Source organism: Chaetomium globosum, genomic scaffold (genome assembly GCF_000143365.1).
Source record: "Chaetomium globosum CBS 148.51 scaffold_2 genomic scaffold, whole genome shotgun sequence".
NCBI lineage: Eukaryota > Fungi > Ascomycota > Sordariomycetes > Sordariales > Chaetomiaceae > Chaetomium > Chaetomium globosum.
Genome location: NT_165977.1, coordinates 1,407,656 through 1,427,804, shown reverse-complemented (window position 1 = coordinate 1,427,804; position 20,149 = coordinate 1,407,656). Strand labels below are relative to the sequence as shown.

The window sequence follows — 20,149 nt, the reverse complement described above, 5'->3', positions numbered from 1 at the left end:
GTCCGCAAATAAACCCTGGCGCGGCTTCCGAGGGCTTTCTATCAGTGAGCCAGCAGCGTTCGACGCCCACACAGTGCATATAGCAAGGCCATTTTCCCAAGGACCGCAATTCACAGTTTCGCTCATTCTTGATTCCTGCCTTGGGTTCAGACGAATCATTGAGGATACTTTCCGCACGCACCGCACCATCTGGGAGGAAGCGAAGGACGGCTCCTTCTTCTCAACCACCACACCCTAATATTAAAAATATTACATAGATTACTAGCGCTCTTAGAAGGGAAAATGATGGAGCGGAGCGGATCGGCAGGCTTGCTCTCCGTTGGCGTTGGACAACTGAACATGACAGTCCAGGCCGCTCTTTTGGCGTTCACTGACGTTTCATCCGCCATGTCAGCAACTGAGCGGACTGCGCTTATGCCGGAGCCGGAGCCAGCTTGACTACGAAGTAGATATTATTTATATATTTCTGTTCCCGCCTCCATCCTGCTTTCCTCTTGTTGTTGTCGGCCTCTCTTCCTTTTGCATCTGCATCGGACCTGCTCGTCGCAAGCAATTGACGCACCGCACTTTGCCCAAGTAAAACGACGCGCCCCTGCGACACATCTATCAACGATTCCCGACCTTGACATCGAACGTGATCCCTCCCGGCGTAACCCACCCAGACGCGCTTCGGATCATGCGGCCGGAGTCTGTGGGTCCAGTGGAGGGGAGGGGCCGGGACTCGGCGGAAGTAACACAAGTGGGGGTCACAATCCTCGGGGACAGTCCGTCTTCTTCTTCAGGGGCGCGCCCACCAAGCGCCTTTCATAACGCTCAAAACAGGAGGGACTCTGACATTTTCTCGACTTTCTGGTTAAACATGGCTCCATGGAAGACAGAAAAGCCAAGGCCGGCGACGACCGACGAATATCTCTCCATCCTGGGGGACGCCGAGGAGACCGAGGAGGGTGTAAATGGCGACAGCATCCGGGGCGGTAAGCATAAGCGGGGGATACAATGGACATGGCCGACATGTTTCTTCGGCTTGATCTTGGTGTAAGCCAGCCAACCTTGCATCACATCACATCCCACCCACACACTGACCTCCCCAAAGAACGGTAACATATCTCCTCGTGAGATCCGCCGAGGCGATGGCGCATCGCTTCTTTGGAGTGCGCAACAGCAGGGGTGATCCGTTCGTGAACTGGGGCAAACCGGGTACTGGCACCGAAGAACTCGCCTGGTACCCAACAGACTTCCTCCGGGACGTCCTACCCGTCGCCTGCCACTCACACAACGATTACTGGCGCGAGATCCCCCTGTTCACGGCCCTCTACGCCGGCTGCACCGGTGTCGAGTCCGACGTCTGGCTACGCGATGGCGATCTCCTGGTCGGCCACGACACGGCCAGTCTACAACGCAACCGGACCTTCCAGAGCTTATACGTCAACCCCTTAGTCGAGATCCTCGCTCACCAAAACCCGTCGACGTCGTACTACAACGGCAAAACCAACGGCGTCTTCGACACCGACCCGGACCAGCCGCTGGTCCTGCTCGTCGACATCAAAACCGACGGCCCAGAAACCTGGCCGTGGGTCATGAAGCAGCTCGCCCCGCTGCGCGAGAAGGGCTGGCTCAGCTACTACGAGAACGACCAGTTCCACCAGCGGCCCATAACCGTCGTGGGTACGGGCAATGCACCGTTCGACCAGATTCTGGGCAACTCGAGCCGTCGAGAGGCTTTCTTTGATGCACCCCTGGACAAGCTGGAGAACTCGGGGTATAACTTGACCAACTCTTATTATGCCAGCGTCGACTTCTGGAAGGCCATTGGCGCGGTGTGGTGGACGCAGGGGCCGAGCAAGAGCCAGCTGGAGAAGATCCGGAGTCATATTCGCGAGGCGAAAAACAGGGGGCTGGTGTCGCGGTATTGGAGGCTACCATGGTGGCCCATCCATGTGAGGAATCAGGTTTGGAAGGTGCTGGTCGATGAGGGGATTGGGATGCTGAATGTGGATGATTTGGAGGCAGCGACCAAGAGGGATTGGACGAAGCGAGGGAAGTTTTAGAGAACGGCAGCCGAATGGGTTCGCTCATTGATACAGAAGAGACCAAGAAAGACTTTGGATGGTGATGGCAAACTATTACTAATAACAGAAGGGAGCCCGATAGGATAGGGTTGGTTATGACACACAAGAAAGAACTGGGATATCAGATTCCGTATCATCTGATGTTAGCCCCGCTCCCCCGAGTTTCCGGCTGATCTCCTGCGGGGGATAGGGTCCTTATGCATTCATCCACTTGAATGTGGGGTTAGTGAGCTCATACGTCCCATCCACCAGCAATATGCGGCCACAGCAGAGGAGGGGTTCGAGGGGTTCGAGGGGTCGAGGGGTCCATGGGTCCCTGGGAGTCGTACATGTAGAGGGGTCGTGTTATAAAGTGCTAGACTGCTGCGTCAACTCACTTCGGTCAACACCAGCCGAGACATACATCTGCATCACAAGCACGCAAGCAGCAAGACAGTCACTCATCACTCCTCATCACTCCTCAACCATCCTATCACCATGGCAGACCAACGACCCCGCCGCGGATCCATCATCGATATCGCTGAGCAACGACAGAATCTCGCTTCCCTCGATGTAAGCCTCACCCCGGCACGTCTCCCCATCACGCACCTTCATCCTTCATCACACATCTCCATCACGCAACTCACCTATCTCTCCCTCCTCACATCACATCTCACCAATCACAAAAACCAATCCTCATTGACACCACCCCCCTCCCCCCCTTACACAACAACAGTCCTCCATCATCGACCGCCTCCCGGCCTACTCCGCCACGCTCTTCGACGCCAAAACCCAAAAACGGCTCACCTTCGAAGCCATCGCCTCCCACCTGGGCCGCAGCGAAGTCGCCGTGACCGCCATCTTCTACGGGCAGGCCCGCGCCTCCCCAGAGGACGCCGAGAAGCTGAGCCGCCTGCTCGGCCTGTCGGCCGAGTCCCCGATCGCCGCCCAGATGATGGGCTTTCCGGACCGGGGCCAGGGCCCGGGGCCCATTGCCGCCGGTGGAGCCCGCTGATTTAATAGGCTGTACGAGGTGGTGCAAGAATTATGGGTATGCGTTTAAGGCGGTCATGAATGAGAAGTTTGGGGATGGGATTATGAGTGCCCATTTGCCTTTAATAGTAAGGTGGAGAAGGGAAGTGGTACGTTTTTTTGGAGTCTTTTTCCCTTTTTTGGTCTGCTTTCTTCTTCTTTCGGGCGGCTGAGGTCGGATTGTGTCGTCGGATGGCGGCCGTTCTGTCTCTGGCTGGTGTGGAGGTGGGTGTCGGATAGGGGGGGAGGCTTCGGGTCCTGGGGCTATCTTGGGCCGATAGGGAGTGTGTGAAAAGGCGGGGTGACGTGGCTGACGCTATTGGCCAGGATGAGACTGGCGCTGCGGTGGGTGGGTGATTACCGCTCAAGGGAAAAATGGTGAGTTATCCTTTTCCTTGTTATTGGTTCCTTCTCGGCTCCGGGGTGCGAGTGTGGATGTGGGTGAGGCAGGTATGCATCCTGCCTGCTGCGCTCTCCACGGTGACGGCATACCGAGACTTGTCGGCTCCTATCATGCTGCCTCGGGATAAGCTGTGGCCTCGGGATATCTGTCGCCTCATTGCAGGTCATGCCGCTCCGCTCACCTCGCTTCCGAGCTGTGTGGTCGAGTCTGCCGTGATTCTGCAACTCGATGCATCCAGACGCCTTTGCTGATTACTGGCTGGACGACTAGGCTCCCTTTCAGTCGGTTCTAGATGCCCAGTCGGGAATATTGCTGCGTAGGGCACTGGCGAAAGCCGTTTAACTGCTTGGAATGGGCCATTCACGGGGGCCGAAGGTGGTCTCAGACGCGGTAACGGTTTTGTTTGAGGCGGTAATGTCCGAACGGCAAACACCAGTTGTTTTTCTCCGTTCGGAATATGAGTATGGGATAGGGCTAGTCGAACCTGGACGATGGAGGTCGCCTCAGCGGATTTGATGTTATTTGCGGGCCGGGGTTGCACTTGCTTGACAAACAAGGACCGGGGTCAACAATACTAAGGGGTTCAGGGGGGAACAATACTAAGCCCCACGCCACCATGACTTCGACCTTGGCGACTTGCAAGGCATGTGGCAACTTCTTAAATCCGAATCCACCATTATGGGCAATCAAGCAGATCGAGGAATGTAAACTAATGGCGACTCGTGCTTCAAACGCTGTGCATGTTCTCGGGAGAGAGGTCTAGAGGCATCCCTATCGCATCACCGGCACCGACGTCACCTTGTTTTGAGGGGACAATACTAAGCGCACAATACTAGGACATTCGCCCCTCATGGGGACGATCTCTTTCTGCATGTTTGTCCTCCGGAACACCAAAGAGAGGGGTGTCAAAGAATGCGATCGGGCCGAGAACGCTTGCCATTATCCGCGTAATGTAGGACAGCGGGAGGGATAGTAGCGATGCCCATCGGAGCGAGGGAGGGAGGGACTTTCGAGTGTGGCCTCGATGTTCACGAGATAAAGATATAAATTTCCTCTTCATCCTCGATCCAATATCAGACTTCTCCTTGTTCATCAGAGCATCATCACAAACATTCAAGACATCAAGACAACTACAACTCTTCAAACAAAACCCCCCCCAAACAATCAACATGCCTTCCACCACCACCCAGACCAAGGTCCCCCAGACCTCCACAAACTTCAACGGCTACTGCGTTGTCATGTAAATGACAACCAGGGAAAACCCGGTGCTGGCGGCCGTGTATGAGCCGCATCTCCTGCCTTCCACCACAAGAGGGTCCTCTTGACCTCTTTTAACCACCGAAACACAACCCATCCCTCGCTCAGCACAAGACCACCACCACAACAACCCCAAGGGAATAGTCCTCCGATACTCTAGGACCTTTCCCTAGCCCGCTGAGCCCTAGGGAATCAGGAGATGCCCTCGTCACGCCCGACCACCACCACCCACCACCACGTCAAACCGGCTTCAACAAAACCCAAAACGTCAAACCCGCGACCCACCAACCCACCATCAACCCACCGCCCATGCCGCCATTCTCTTTTTTCTTCTTCTTCGGATTTTTTTTACTTTTTTGTCATACCACTACGGCGACCAGGCTCGCCCGTCTCGTCTTTCCGCTCTTCTCTCGGCCTCGACCCACAACCGGTCATTTATCAGCACCCTTTCGTCACCACTCCACCTGCCAGCGGGGCTAGTACGCGATGTCGTCTCGCAGGCGGGTGGAAGATAAGGATGAGGAGATTCGCGCCCTCCTTGTTCTCGTTCTGAGATGCTGGATGGTCTTTTTTGCTTTGGGATGGCTGGAGGGGACGGGATGAGGGATAGGGGGAGATTGTTCGCTTTTTTTCTAACTGGTATGTGGAGGAGGATGGTATCTAGCAATTTGAAGCCGGTTTTGACACTTTTGGTTTTCTGCTGCGCTGTGAGTGACTGTTTGCGATGTGTGACTGGGGGTGTGGTTGAGGTTTCAGGGGTCGAGGCTCAGGGGCTCGGTCTCAGGGGCTTGGGGGTGTGGTCGCCCGCGATCGGAAATACCACACAACAGCACTAGTAATCTAATTCTCCTCATCACAGATGGAGCACCTTGGCCTCCATTACCATATTTTGCCAGGCCACGGGTCTGTAAAACAATTACCCGTCTGGACGCTGCATGCCAACTGCTCAAGCCGACATTGTTTCCACCACCATCACCACTGGACTATGACCAACATGGCGTGGACCATCCATGGATCTCTCCGACACTGCATAATTGCTCTCTTGCCCTCTGGCTCACGGCGACCAAGTCCGTTCTCAGGGTCCACATCCTTAAGCCCTGAGACCGAGCCCCTGACTTCGAGGGTTCCAAAAGGTGGAGACTATATAAGTTTTATTTTTCACTCCTGCTTTCAACAGTTAAGTGCAAGCCCGCATGGCTCAGTGGTAGAGCGTGTCACTAGTAAATTCTCTATGACAAGGTCACTAGTTCGATTCTGGTTGTGGGCAATAAACCCCGGAAGGGGGGTAAATGCTTTTTTCCACCTGTGCATTTTTTTAGTCAAATTTCACACATACCTGGATTTCGTGTGCTCGGTGTCCGTTTTTTACCCGGTCGGTTGCTCTTTCACTCCCCAGGGCGCAGGATCTCCCAATGGTCGGTTTAATGCACGGGCCAAACTTAGCTTATCTTGACACCAAAGCACAGCTGCAGCCAACCCATGATCCCCGACAAAGAACGACAGACAGTGGGCAGAACTCAGTTAAGTACGTAGTCGACTTAAAATATCAACGCTCTCTACTCACCTCCTAACTAATTTTTGAACCTGTCCGGCTTTTAAACAACTTGAAATGAGCGGCTTGGGTGGTCACTTACACAGCGAACATCGAATGGTTGCTTAGGTAGGGTTAGGGTTGTGTAGGAGAATGCCGGCCGGCCTTTGTCTTCCCCACCATTCCAAGTTGTAACTATCTTATCTTATCGCTCAATCGCAGCAGCCGGCCAAAAAAAGTTTCAGAGGCTGGCTTCTCTGCAGATTGCAGGTGCATCAATTCATCGTCCCCACCATCATCACCTGCAAAATGGCGAAGAAAGGAGCGGCACAGTCCCCCAAGACCGGGCCGAAGTCCAAGTCGCAAATCACGAACAGCAAGTCAAATAAGCAGAAGGGCAACAGGAGAAAGTCCAATGAGCCGGCTGTGGAGAAGGTAGTCGACGAGGAGTGGGAGGACGAAAGTGACGAGGAAGAGTTCGAGGTCAATGGCAGCAGCGCAAACAAGAGGAAGGCCGAGGGTGAAGTCGATGAAGATAGCGACTCAGATGAGAGCGGGGACGACCTGCACGGCGGTATCGACCTGGCGGGGATAGACGACTCCGACTCGGAATCGGAACTTGATTCGGACGGAGGCCCCGAGAATCGCGACGACGACGACGACGACGACGACGACGAGGAGGAGGAGGATATTGACGTCGACGAGCTCTCAGAGCTCGATGAGGAAGATGAGGAACAAATTGCCGCCGGCACTCGCGTCCGCCAAACAATCAACAACAAGGAAGGGCTCCTCGCCGCACTCCGGCGCTTTGCCCTCAATACAAACCCCAAGACCGTCCCCTTCGCCTTCCACCAATCGGTAGTCTCTTCTAAGATTACCGAGGAATCCATCCCCTCCGTCGAAGACGACCTGCAGCGCGAGCTGGCCTTCATGAACCAGTCGCTCGAAGCCGCGCGGCAGGCTCGCACACTGCTCCGCAAGGAGGGCGTTCCCTTCACGCGACCGACCGACTTCTTTGCTGAGACGGTGCGCAGCGATGAGACAATGCAGAAGGTTAAGGCCAAGATGGTCGAGGAGGCGACCGCGAAGAAGGCGTCGGCCGAGGCGCGCAAGCAGCGCGACCTCAAGAAGTTCGGCAAGCAGGTCCAGGTACAGAAACAGCAGGAGCGTGCCAAGCAGAAGCGCGACACCCTCGAGAAGATCAACCTGCTCAAGCGGAGTACGTTGCCCCTATTCCCCCAAACACTCACACTCTCAAATACTAACATGGCTCTTCTTTTACAGAGCGACAAGAAGGCGGCTCTTCCGCCCTCGGCGCGACCGAAGCAGACGACCTCTTCGACGTCGCCGTCGACAACGAGCTCAAGTCGGCCGGCAACAGCAAGAAGCGCTCGGCCGGCGGCGACAGCCGGGGCCCGCCCAACGCCAAGCGGCAAAAGAAGGACGCCAAGTTCGGCTTCGGTGGCAAGAAGCGCCACGCCAAGTCCGGCGACGCCATGTCCTCGGGCGACCTGAGCGGGTTCAATGCCAAGCGCATGAAGAGTGGCGGCCGGAGCGGCGGCCCCGGTGGCAGGCCGGGTGGTGGTGGCGGTTCCGGTGGACCTAAGGGCTCAAAGCCGAGGTTGGGGAAGAGTCGGAGGCAGGCGGGGAAGAGGTGAACGGAACGGTGATCACGGGGTGGGTGAGGTGACTGGAGGAGGGGAGAGAAATATTGCGTATGTAACAAATACTGCTTGGCTGTTTAAACAGCGGGCTGGTAATGTTCGAGGTAGCTGCTCTGAATGGCGCCCGGTGTTTTGATGGGGTAGGAAAATTTAGTTTCAATACCCGCCTGTGATGTGTGTGCTCAAGGGTGTGCTCGTTGCCTCGTCCTGACTCAGTGGCCCTTTGTAGGCCTGACAAAGAGGAATTGGAAGCGTTGGATGATTCTCGATAACAAAGGCATCTACCTCATTGTCTGGCTCCCCCTCTTTGAGCCAAGGGCACCTCAAGGCAATAAAGAAGGGCTGTAACAATTCCAGGGGCATACCAGGCCCAAGTTGGTCACGAGGCATCGGGGACAGGAATGGTCCGGCAACTTCAGAATAGAGGAGTCATTGAGAATGCCCGTGGTAGCTCACTCCCATCGTATATACACGTTGAGCCATCTGGGCTCCCGTAGCCCTGCTTACCTTACCTGCCTGAACGCTAGCCAAGTAGCTGCTCGTCCAGATCAACACAACACAACGTAGCGGGCAGCGTTCCCATTCTCGCCAGCCACGGTATCCAATGCCCACCTCGACAGCCGAAACCAGTCTCTGGCTAGTAATCACGACACAGGTATCCCATCCAACCACGCGCCCAAAGCACACTCGCACCTCGGGGTATCCAGAATTTTGCATGCAACAAACAATCGCACCTCGGCATCAACCCTAAGCATTTTCCAGCCATCTCACCCTATCCCCGCCTCACTAGCGTACCGTGTAGACGGGCCCAATCCATGTGTTCGTCCCATCTCTTCACCCACCGTTGGAAGCAACCCCGCCCGCTCCCAGACCGCAAATAGCGGATCTTGGGCTTCCAGTCTCGACCGACGACGCCTGAAACAAACACGTCTCAAGTCGCAAAACCAACCAACGACAACACACTTTTTTAAGCCACCACGCAGTCGGTAGCGGGATTCATCAAGAAAACGGAGAAATGAAAGCGAGAAACAAAAAGTAAAAGAGAAGGGGAGTGAGTCAGAGATTTCAACGTCAGGCCATGCATGTCAGTCATATCATACGAGTAGAAAACAACAGTCCAGGAAACAAGCAAAACAGACCGGGAAAAGTCAAGGGGAAAAGGATAAGAACGCCGCGCTAGTGTTGCTCCCGCCTAAGATAATAATAATGTCATATACCTCCAACCCCCGTCAATCCAACTAACCCTCCCACAATTTCATACCCTCCCCAAGTTAAAGTCAAGAGAGCACAGTTTTATCACATCACACACACAGACACACGCAAGGAGATCACCCCATGGTATAAAAAGGTAGGTACCCGTAGTAGGTTGGGAAAAAAAAACAAGAGGGATTCGTTCGTTTCGTGCCTGGCTACGGTACGGTACCAAGGTATGATGAATTCCATGCGCGCCCTGCCATTGACTCAAAAAAAGCTCAAGTCGAGTTTGCTAATAGGGAAAACCAAAAACCAAAACCAGAAAAAAGAAAAAAAAGCGGCGTCTGCCTGCCTGGAAAAGCCTGAAAAGGCCTAGACGGAAAAGAAATCCTCGTGGTATCGTGCAACGCCAACCATGCTCGCGGAGGTAGCCGTCCGTGTGTGAGAGTGTGGACTGATAGAGAGATATGATATGTTGTGCTGTGCTGAGTTGTGTTCACCATGAATCGCCATGCTGCTTTATTTTGCCGGAGTGCCCGCTCAGAAAGGAGATGGCCAGATAGATAGACATTATGAGGATAACGCCATGAAAGGTGAGGGCTTGGTGTGTATCCCGGCGAGAATGACTCAAAAAACGAACCGGGGGGTATCAATAGAACGACCATCATGCCCGATACCGGATAGAAGCGACAGCTTTTGTGTGCTGTTCCGGCTCCGGCTCTGGGTCTACGTAGTTTTTTCTCTCTGACTCGTCCGTCAGAATGCTCAGAATCTGTAGAATGCTCCGAATCTGCGTAGTGCGCCGGCTCTAGGTGTTGCTCCCGGCCTGCGTACTGCTCTGACTGTGGTACCGGTTCTACTTGGCGTCCTGACTCCGCTTGTCCCTTCATCATTGCGTGGCGGCGATGCACCAGTGGCGATGGAACGCCCAGGCGCTCTTCTGGCACTCCTTGCTGCAGTACTTGGTTCGGCGGCAGCGGCGGCACTTTGCGAACTGGCGGGTGAACTCCTCCCACTTGCCACATTGGTAGTAGGCGCACTGCCGGATCCCCCCCCGCGTGTCGTCCTTGCGGCACAGGTTCCTCATAACCACCCCCGCCCAATATTGCATGTCGGTGCTGTGATACCTGACAGTGAACTTCTCCACCAGCGGGAAGATGTTTAAGTCGTTGGGTAGGCAGTACTCCTCCTCGAGGGCTTCGTCGTCCTGCTCCAGTTCGGCCTCCAGGGCGGCAGGGTCGGCGCCATCCAAAAGCTGGATCTCTTTCCCAATCTTGAGCTTGGGGACGAGATGGCTCCTCTGAAAATATTTCCTTAAGTTGCAGTATTTGGAAACGTATGCAAGAAGTTGTAAAGACATCAAGACGTCTTCTTCCCGCGGCATAGCGGCAAGCACTTGCGGGTTACGGCTGACTTGGCGATCGAGGAGATAGCGTGGTACGCTCGCATTCGGCATAGCTGGCTGTGGCGGGGTCACCAGGGTTGGTCTGTTTGGGGACAAGCCAATGTTTGGCACAGGCGTCGGGGTAGTGTTCGTGGGAACACTGCCGTCGACCGGGCCCTGGTGTGTGATGTTGAAAGTGCCAGTGTCCTGGGCCTCGGACGCGGTTGGAGTTGTTAGGTCAATGGCCCCGCCTGCCATGATGCTGTCTCCATCTTCCACCGCGACATCCTGGACGTTGACCTCGGGTTGCATGTCGTTCGTGCCGGACATCTCGGCGTCTGGCGAGTCTTCCGAGGTGATGCTCTCCGCATTCATATCATCGGGCTCGGCGGCCGTCGAGTGTTGATGGCGAATTGAAGGTCTCCTCCTAGACCGAGCCGTCGCAGCCAGCATGGAGGTGGGCCGCACGGTCGGAGACCGAATTTGTGGGGGCGGGAGGGGAGTTGTAGGAGAAGCTGGCTGGGAGGTGATGGCGGATCGGGAAAACGGAAGCATGCTGCCGAGACGGTCGGCGTCTCTGATGGGCCTAGCGAAGCCGTCGGCAGCATCCATAGACGGGACAATCGGGGCGAGCGGCGCGGTCTGAGGCCCCGGAGAGGCAACGCGATGACGGTGGTGGCGGTGGGCGGTCAAGGGAGCGCGGTCGGCGGGAGGCGTCACCTGGAATTGGGGAGCGGTGGGTGTCGGGTCGGCATTAGAATGAACCACCCCCGTGGACGGCCCGGCCAGGGCCGCAGACACATCGATGGATGGGGGAGGCGCTTGCCTGCGGAAAGTCCGTTGGTCCACATCCAGTGTCCCCGATCGGGAGGAAAAGCTGGATGATTTGTGCACGCGACTGCTCCCGCCTATCCGGTGGCGGTGATGGTCCTTTTGCTTGGCTTCCTCTGCCTTTTCCCGGACCTTCTCAATGACCTTGATGTAGTTGTCGAGAATAGTCGCTATGACCGGAACCATGTCGGCCTCCACGACACGGGTCCGGACGGCCTCAGTGCCCCTAACTCCGATGTTGACGACACATTGGAAAGCCAGATTCCACTTCCACATATCCATCATATCCTTGCTCCGCCCCTCTTTCAGGATGCAGACCAGCCTTTCAATGCCGCCATCGACGGTAAGGATGTCGCGGATTCTAGCCGAAGATGTGGTGAGGTAGGCGAGATGGTTGAGAGAGTTGATCAACGGGAGGGTCGAGGTGCAGTCGAGGGCCCGTCGGTCATACAAGGCCGTGGTGATGCCCACGGATGCCTTGTTGACATTGGGTATGCTAAAGTTGGCTTCCCTCATATTGGCTTGTCTCTATGAAGCACGAGGTAGGCGCCGGGGTAGGGAGAGGGGGTGGGTGGACGGCCGACGAAGAGGAGGCGGCCGTGCCGTTTTGGATCACCAAGAACGTGTTTGTCGCGGTCGGAGAGTGGCCAAGATGGGTTGCCCTATCTGTTATTAAAGAATGTTAGAAATGAAACGCATTTCCCAATATTATGCGCCTGTGGATGACGGGGGGTCGATCGTACCCGGCTCTAGCCCCAGCGGACTTGTGGAAGGGCGGAAACTCGCTCGATGTGTCGATACCGAGAACGCTCGGGCAGACAAATTGACTGCAACGGGCAAGCGCAAACAGGGTCGGAAAAGAGAACAAAGTATTTGGTGAATATAACGGTATGGGAGAGAGAGATGGAAAGCCAGGGGCTTTTGTTGGAATTGTCAGTCGGCCGGGTGCGGGCTAGGTTCGATTGATGGGCGGCGGATCGAGTCAGGGTCTTCCCCAAATGCCTCAGCAGCGCGGCAGGCAATCGATAATGCGTGGATTCAAACAACGATTGTGATGGTATGCAGGTAAATAGGGTTGCCCCCAAAAGGCGCAGATGGCAAATGCAGAAACCGGTCGCTGCAAGGAGGCGGTGGGATGGAGAAGAGGAGATGACCGGTGCTCGCCGTGCCTGATGCAGGTGGTATGAGAGGCTGGGTGAATGGGGTTTGAACAGCAGGCAGAGCGGCTGGTTTTTTGCGTCCCAAAGCCGGCCCTGACCCCCGTCTTCAACACTGTTCCAGGTGCACAGCGGGTGGATCAGTTGGTGCCTGAGGCTGCAGCAGGGGTTCGTCTGTTTCGATCTTGGAGTCTTGGACCCTAGGGGTACTTTTTCTAGTGCATGGAACGGTAATATAAGTTCTCAGCCCACTTTTCAGACGACATGCATTTTGTTCTGACTGAGTTCATGATATGTGACGAGGCAAGAGTTGAATTAATACTTTCGTGGTAAGGAAATCCTAAGGCTTCCCGCAACCCCGATTTGATGACGGATGTGTCTCCCGAGGCAAGAGCGGAGACCACAACCTAGTTTGAGGTTGGGCTCAACCGTCCAAGAAACGTTGGAAGGGGCAAATTCACAGCTGCGGGGGTAACCCGAAGGGAGCGCGATCACCCACCCGATTCTTGAAGAACAAGAGGCAAGCACATGATGAGTGTGTACACTCAGCTAGTTTCATGGGCCTCTATTCAAGCAAATTGCAAATCGCAAGGCCATTGCTTGCTCGCCGACCTCAGCAATCCGGCGTGTACTAAGTTGAGATTTAGGCGAGGCCGCTTTCCGTTCCCTCTGTAACCAGATTCCGGACCTCTTGTCCTCCTCATCGACCGCGATCGCCGTCTAAGTGGCCACAGATCACGCGTGCAACATACCGATGGCGGCCGAAGGGCCAAGGAAGCTGACCTCCAGCCTCTCGCACCGTATGCGTATGGGCTAGCATTTCCCGGGCCGTTTTATATCCACCGCTGTTCTGGTTCGCTGGTGGTGCTGTTTCGCGAGACAGCGCTGAACACCCGTTCGCTTCTGACAAATTCAAGGGTTTGGCGAGTCTTGGCGCTTCGTGCTTGCAGCGTCCCCTCTTGCCGAGCGGCGCGCCTCTCCACTGGCCACGAGAGGGCCGACGCTGTGTGACCTTGGCCAACCGGCTCAGTCGGTTGGGAGACACTGGCAGTTTGACTTCAACCTCTCCTTAGGTGGTCGGCAACCTTGATGGCCTGCAGAGGCTCGGAATTGGGCAAGCGGTCAACGGCCGTCTGAATCTCAAAAAGGTCGATCTTCCGCTCTGGAACCTGGCAAAGCCTGGGTCCCCACCACCACCTCGTTCTTCACGCCACAAGCCCGTGCGCACCCTGGATGGCCGAAGAGGTCCCTGCCCGCTCTTCAAACCAACCCCCACTCCGGAAACGCTTGGCGACCTGGCGACGTCCGAAATCGCCATCCCGCTGAAGCCTGGCCCTCCTTGCCTCCTCAAAATTGCCCCTGAGATCGCGAAGGTTGATCCCTGGTTGCGAGTTTTGCAAAAATAAATGCAAAATTTCCATCGTCGCGCCACCTCGGGAGGACGCCTAGAAGGAGTCACGCTATCACAAAGTGTAATCTGTACGAATAAGTTCTGGAGCAAAGTTGCTTGTTGTCTCAGCTCAGCCTTCTCGGAAAGATTAAAATACTCGGCCACCCCGTTGCAGATCACGGTCAAGGCGAGCCCGAGCCCCGTCCAGATCCAAGCCTACGGGGTAAAAATAATTAGCTATGTCTCTACCTGAAGCATAGTTCATCACCACACACTCGACAAGTAAATCAAAAACATCGAACATCGGTTCATGTGTGAAATGGCCTCCATCACACAATTGATATCGACGGACTTGTCATCAACAATCGCCTCCTCCGGGCTGGCCAAAACGGATATGACGTAACGGCCGGATCCAGTCAGCGACCAGGTGAGTGCGTACCCAGCGGATACCTCCACCGAACGCCACGCATGGGGTCACCTCACCCACCAAGGCCACCCACCGAAGGCCACCCGGCCGGGATCGCCCCCAGCACGGCAGCGGCTCAGACTCGCATCAAACTCCAAGTTCGCCTTGTCGCCTTGTCAGTAAGCAACAAACGCGCGCACACGCGCCAAAGGCGTTCCTCCAGGCCCCCAAACCCCGGGATTTGTCACGGGGAGAAGCCACAAAACATCGCAGGGCACAATTCCAACTGTTTCGACAGCCGCGCCCAAATTAGCAATTACCTGATTCGCTGAGAGATGATGACCAGAGCACTCACCTAGTGAGCTTGAGCTCTGGGCGAAACCCTGCATGTCCCACAGCGCTTAAATCGACAGCATCGGGCCCAATCAGCAGTCTGTTTCAAGGTCAGCAGTGACTTGGGTCGGGCTGCACTGCAGCGCCCTAATCGCGGAATGCATGCAAGGGAGGACAGGACGGAACCGGGCATGCGGAATTCACAGCTCTGTTCTCATTGCTGGGGCAGGGTACGAAGGAACAAACGTCGGTCCAGCCAGCCACACGCAACAGCGGCTATGGACATGGTGTGTGTGGCTGACGACAAACAAACAGAAGTGCAGACTCAAGCCGACCAGCGCTATATTGTGCTAACCATCTTATAAAACCAGCTATCTTTGCAGAACTAACTCACCAACCATGGAAATAGGTAGGAAGGTACCAAAATAAACAACCAGACACCTCGCCTCCCTCCCCCCCCCCCCCAAACAACAAGAAACCCCTCAACGGCGAAAATCCCCCCGAAAAACCACCGGGTGGTGGCCCGTCGAAAACGACCCGGGCCGCTGCCGATAATGGTTTGCCGGCGGCGGGGGGGGGGGCTGCTGCTGCTGCGGCTGGTGTTGGTAGTAGTGGTGGTGGGTCGTCGAAACCGTTCCCCGCCGTGGGGGCTGCTGTGCTTGCGGGATTGGGACTGGGGCCGGGTGGTGAGGGTGCGACCAGACGGAGCCGCGCCGCTGTCGGTGGTGGTGTTGGTGCGTGGGGACCTGGTGCTGCTGCTGCTGGGGCACCCGGGTGGCGCCGGGCCCGTAGTGGGTGATTCCCGAAGGCGTCAGTGGTGAAGGTGCCTCGGCGCTGAACCCTGGGGCTGGGGCTGGGGCTGGGGCTGGGGCTGGGGGCCGCTACTGCTGCTGGTGCGGCTTCTCTGTAGAGCTGCGCCGCTGCTTGGGAGAGGAGCTCAGCGGCGGCGCCCCGCGCCGGCGTCCGCGCTGGCGTTTGGGTTTGGGTAGCGCCCTTTGGCGTTTGGGTCGGGGAGAGGCGCCCTCCGGGTGGTCGCAGCCCACGTACACCGCGCGCTGCTGCTTGGTGAGGGTGGCGCCCGGCCGCGCCCCGGGACCCTGCGCGTCTTGGGCCGCCCGCCGCTTCTGCTGCTCCAGGAGGGCGGTCCATCGCGCGTGTTCGTGCTCGCGCGCGTTCCTGGCGGCCTGGTCGCGCTCTCGCGCCTTCTCCGCCATGTACTTCCGGGCCTGCTCGCGGTCGAAGTCGGCTTTGGCGTTTTGGAGGCTCCGATGCTTGGCGATGAAGGCCTTTGTCCAGTCGTAGTTGAGGATCTGGTCCCGTTTGGCGACCCAGAGCTCGTACAGCGAGTTGACGACTGAGTGGGAGGAGGGGCGGTCGCGAGGGTCCCACGCGAGGCACTCGTCGAGGACGGCCTGGAGGTTCGGACTGTAGATGGTCGGTATCCGGGGGTAGACGTCCGCCATGGGTGACTGGTGGTTGTGGAAGAACAGCTCCGGTGCCGAGGTGCCGACCGTCCACCTGGCGCCCGGGGCCATCGAGTACGCCGATCTATTGACCTGGTCCTCCTCTATTCGGCTGAGGCCGAAGTCGGTGAGGACGACGAGCCGGTCGTCTTTTTGGAATATCTGTCGGAGAAACGCCTTCATGTGGGACTCCATATCTGGGCTGACCCTTTTCGTCTTGCTCAGCTCCCACAGGGCCAGGTTCATACTGGGCGTGATCTTCAGAGTCAGCAGGATGTTGTCGAGCTTGATGTCCCGGTGGAGGATGCCGCGCTCTTGGATCTCGGAGAGTCCCCAGGCCAGCTGTAGGGATATGAGGTAGACGATGGCCGGGTGGATTCGCTTCGGAACCTTGGAGGTTTCTATGTTGCGCACGAGACGGTACAGGTCGCCGCCCTCGAGCAGTTCCGTGTAAATACGGATCTCTTTATCCCTTGGGTTTATCGAAGCATCGTACACCCTCGCCACGTAACTTGTCCCCTCACATGCTTGGCGCCAGACATAGAGCTCCCGCTTTCTAGGCCAGTCCTGCATCGTGGTGGTCACTTTTTGTAGCTTGCATGCCATAAGCTAAAATGGGAGTGGCCGTTTGTGTCAGTTTGTTCGAGCCATAGTAACCTATGTTCAGAGTTTGGAGAGGTTACCCTGTTGTCCCTATAGTAGGTTACCTTGAAAACCTCGCCGTAGCTGCCCTTGCCGAGGGTCTCTCCTTTCTGGTAGTACCTGGAGTCATCGTCTTGGATCAACCTCAGAAAGTCATCTCTGGAAACTCCAGCCGACATGGTAGGGAAACTCGGATTAAGGGGGGTGAATGAGATTGTAGAGTAGGAAGTGCCCGACTTCTGTTGTGTTGCGGAGCTAAAGTGGCCCCAAGTAACTTGAATAAAGAACGAGGAAAGGAGCACAGGTTTGCGGTGGCAGACCATAAACTGTTCAACGGGTTGGATGAGGGCGAGTGACGAGAAGAGTGACACAATATTGCAGTGAACTCGAATCAAGCCCTCTTTATACCCCCTTGCTGACCATACCGCCAACCCAGAAGGTCTTCTAGGTGCTCGTAAACGGTTGTGAACTAGAAGCTCATGTCAGTTTCATGGACTGGCCGGGCCACCTTCGCAAGACGAAAGTAGCATGAAGCTCGGGTATACGCATGGAGATATCTGGAAACATTTCGTCTTCTATATCTGTTAAGCGGATTTGTCGGGCAGAGTCATGTCATCATGGATACTTCTCGTATGTACCTCATATTGAGGTTGGCGCCGGGACATGAAATTTGACAACAGGTCCAGCTGTGGAATGCGAGATAGTCGATGCGAGATTTGAGTACATGTGGCTATGCTGTGGTTTGATGATATTGGAAAGATTGTAACTGGAAAACACCAAGTGATTGTGAGGAAGTCAATTAAAATTGTCTATGCAAAACGAAACAATGGCGGTTGAGAACTGGCAAGCGAAATTGTCACTGTTATCTATTCACCGGGCTTATAAGTTTAGTTTCTGCAACCAACTTTCGAGTTAGCCTTTACCAGGGGCCGCCTGGTCGAGTGGAACTGCGTTGCGCTCAACGCAGTACCGTTGCCCAGAAACTGTCGAGTGCCCATGCGCGGTATGGCAGACAAGACGGTTTCGTAGGTCGCCTGGTTCTGAGTTCGATTCGGATTTGGGCCAGGGGGCTGAGCTTTTGCCCTTCCCGAGCTTTTTGTAACCAGTTCTTTCCGCACCGGGTGGACGGGGCTGGGGGACGAGAAGGGATGGAAAGGGAAGGACTCCCGTTCTTGTAGATAGCCTCTCACAACCTCTGTCGACTGACATGTTTTCTATCTCCCAACCAGTAGTAGTAGCCCGAGCGATAAGGACACCATCATTAGTACATAGTAGATCGTAGAAGCCACAACTCATGGGGTATATCTAGTCATAACAGCGCACATCGACGCCAAATTAATAGTCCCGTTACACCCAACCCTCCTTCATTAAGCCCTGAACCAAAACACCAAAACTCCCAACTTCTATGTAGCGTAGTATGTATATCCACCTCCCACCCACCACCTTTTAATCCCCACTAACCTGCGCATGCCTAAAATACTTCATTCCCGTCCACGCCACCACCACCCACACCCAGGCCATGACGCCCGTCAGGATCATCAAGGCCGGATAGTACCCGACAATGGGCAGGGTGGGATCGTCCTCGAGTTCGGGCGGGGCGTAGGGGGTGGTGCCGACGTCCCAGGCCCAGCTCCAGACGCCGAGGCACGAGCCCATGCCGATAACGAACACCGTCCAGGTGACCACCAGAATGATCCAGCCCCACCACTCCGTCTCGGCGTAGTCCCAGTCTGCGTCGGCTTGGGGTAGCGGTGCCGCGAGCGAGCTCAGCCCGAGCGGGGATTTGGCCCGCTGGATGGTCGCGCTGCGCCGGCGTTGGAGGGATGGTAGGGTGCCGATCGCGCTGGACGCGCTGCTGAGCCCGGGCGGCCGGGTGAGGTAGTAGGACTCGGAGCCTGAGGAGAGGGAGGCGCGGTCCGGGCGGAGGAGGCTGATGGCCGAGGAGGAGGAGAGCGAGAGCGAGGGGGTGGTTGCGCGTGGGATGGCGAGGGAGGGTGGGCTGGGCCGGGCCATGTGCAGGGTGTCTTCGTCGTCGGTGGTGCTGTAGCTTATGCTAGGCCTCTTGTCGGCGGCAGTGATGATGGGCGGGTTGGAGGCTGTGGTTCCTAGGTGGTTGGGCGCTAACGCAGCGGTGGGTGTTGCGTCGGGGTCCGAGGTCGAGGTGTGCCCGTCCATGCTGGAACGAGTTTTCTGGCCCGTGATACCAAGTCCGTATGGTTGACCGGCCCCGCCGCTTTTTGGAATCGGAATTGCGTTGGGACTTCCGTCAATGGGCACAGGACTTGATGCGAGGGGCCCTGTGCCTGTAGCAATGATCTCATAGGGTGTCCCGTTACTCCCGTCGTCGAGTGTAGTATCAATTGTTAACCCCCGTCCCTCGCGCCGCTCGCGCTGGGCGCCCCTTCCGAGCAACGCAACTTTCCGCAATGACCCCCTACGTCGTCGTGTTTTTTGTTGCGCTGTTTGGTGTTGAAGTATATGAGGCAGCGGTGCCGTCGTGGGGGGGGATGCAGGGACGTGGTTCTGGGGTGCGTCGGCAGGGATCGAAGTGAAGGATGGTATCGGCAGTGTCGGGGCCGGGACAGCCGGGTCTGCCTCGAGGGTATTGCGGCGGGATCTCGGTCGGTGTTCACCTGTGGAGCGCATGAAGGGAAGCTTGGACAGCAGCCCACCTGCCCCAGACGAGCTCCGCTTCCTCCCCGGAGCTGGCGGGCGGTTTGAGTTGGAGGCGGGAGGCGCATCGGGCGTGGTGGGCGCTGACGTAGGTTGTTCCATGGCGAATGGAATTTGGAGGTCGCAGTGATGTGGTACATCCAATGTACCTTACGTATCCGTACTCCTCTTGCTTGGTGCGCTGGTGTGTACAGATTTCGTCTGTACCAGTTGAGCACCTGAGATACACTGATTCCTCAATTCCCGAGCGCTCTTGCTTGCAGTTTACACCTCCCAACAGCCACTGCTAAGCGCTTGAGGCTGGGGCACCCCTGACTCTGGCGATTGAGGATGGAAGGTGTTGTTGACGGAGTCGTGAGGCGGCATGACGTGAGTGAGGTGCCAAGTGCCTTGCAGAAGAATCTCGAACCCCTGCATTCGCGAAGACCCATTGAAGTGGATCCTGCAAGAAGGGGGCGGACCTCCAATTCCGGTACGGGGCAGGCGGGCAAGCGAGCCAAGACCACACCCCTTGCCACGGCCCGCTTTGGTGCCCCTCAAGCCCCACGAGGAACATGGCCGCTCTTGTTGGCCAACGGCTCGAGGGTTCTTCGCATTTTATGAGGTCTACGGAAAACGCCGTGCTAATCTTACAAAATGTCGCCTGTTAAGATAGGTATAACCACACGGGATGGCCAATCTTCTTTGTTGGTCAATTAAAAGACAAGACCAGTTCTTAAGGTATGAAATGGTTTTTCTGGG

At 56.3% G+C, this 20,149-nt stretch overlaps 6 protein-coding genes and 1 non-coding gene across 7 annotated transcripts; 4 read left to right on the top strand and 3 right to left on the bottom strand.

The window, feature by feature from the left end:
* Window positions 1-859: 859 nt before the first annotated feature.
* CHGG_02573 (uncharacterized protein) lies at window positions 860-2,048 on the top strand (the record flags this gene model as incomplete). The annotated part of the gene is made up of 2 exons (XM_001229088.1): window positions 860-1,035; window positions 1,094-2,048. 2 exons carry the CDS (start codon window positions 860-862, stop codon window positions 2,046-2,048), a joined length of 1,131 nt encoding a protein of 376 aa, XP_001229089.1.
* A 498-nt stretch (window positions 2,049-2,546) lies between these two features.
* On the top strand, window positions 2,547-3,063 carry CHGG_02572 (uncharacterized protein; the record flags this gene model as incomplete). Its single annotated transcript, XM_001229087.1, has 2 exons — window positions 2,547-2,621; window positions 2,785-3,063. 2 exons carry the CDS (start codon window positions 2,547-2,549, stop codon window positions 3,061-3,063), a joined length of 354 nt encoding a protein of 117 aa, XP_001229088.1.
* A 2,864-nt stretch (window positions 3,064-5,927) lies between these two features.
* On the top strand, window positions 5,928-6,007 carry CHGG_11268. The gene has a single exon. It is a non-coding gene; the product is annotated as a tRNA-Thr (tRNA).
* A 573-nt stretch (window positions 6,008-6,580) lies between these two features.
* Window positions 6,581-7,929, top strand: CHGG_02571 (uncharacterized protein; the record flags this gene model as incomplete). Its single annotated transcript, XM_001229086.1, has 2 exons — window positions 6,581-7,490; window positions 7,556-7,929. 2 exons carry the CDS (start codon window positions 6,581-6,583, stop codon window positions 7,927-7,929), a joined length of 1,284 nt encoding a protein of 427 aa, XP_001229087.1.
* Window positions 7,930-10,018: 2,089 nt separating this feature from the next.
* On the bottom strand, window positions 10,019-11,860 carry CHGG_02570 (uncharacterized protein; the record flags this gene model as incomplete). The annotated part of the gene is made up of 1 exon (XM_001229085.1): window positions 10,019-11,860. One exon carries the CDS (start codon window positions 11,858-11,860, stop codon window positions 10,019-10,021), a length of 1,842 nt encoding a protein of 613 aa, XP_001229086.1.
* A 3,651-nt stretch (window positions 11,861-15,511) lies between these two features.
* On the bottom strand, window positions 15,512-16,914 carry CHGG_02569 (uncharacterized protein; the record flags this gene model as incomplete). Its single annotated transcript, XM_001229084.1, has 2 exons — window positions 15,512-16,702; window positions 16,801-16,914. The coding sequence occupies 2 exons, from the start codon at window positions 16,912-16,914 to the stop codon at window positions 15,512-15,514; spliced, it is 1,305 nt and encodes a 434-aa protein (XP_001229085.1).
* A 708-nt stretch (window positions 16,915-17,622) lies between these two features.
* CHGG_02568 (uncharacterized protein) lies at window positions 17,623-19,510 on the bottom strand (the record flags this gene model as incomplete). Its single annotated transcript, XM_001229083.1, has 2 exons — window positions 17,623-17,949; window positions 18,197-19,510. 2 exons carry the CDS (start codon window positions 19,508-19,510, stop codon window positions 17,623-17,625), a joined length of 1,641 nt encoding a protein of 546 aa, XP_001229084.1.
* Between the last annotated feature and the right edge of the window lie 639 nt (window positions 19,511-20,149).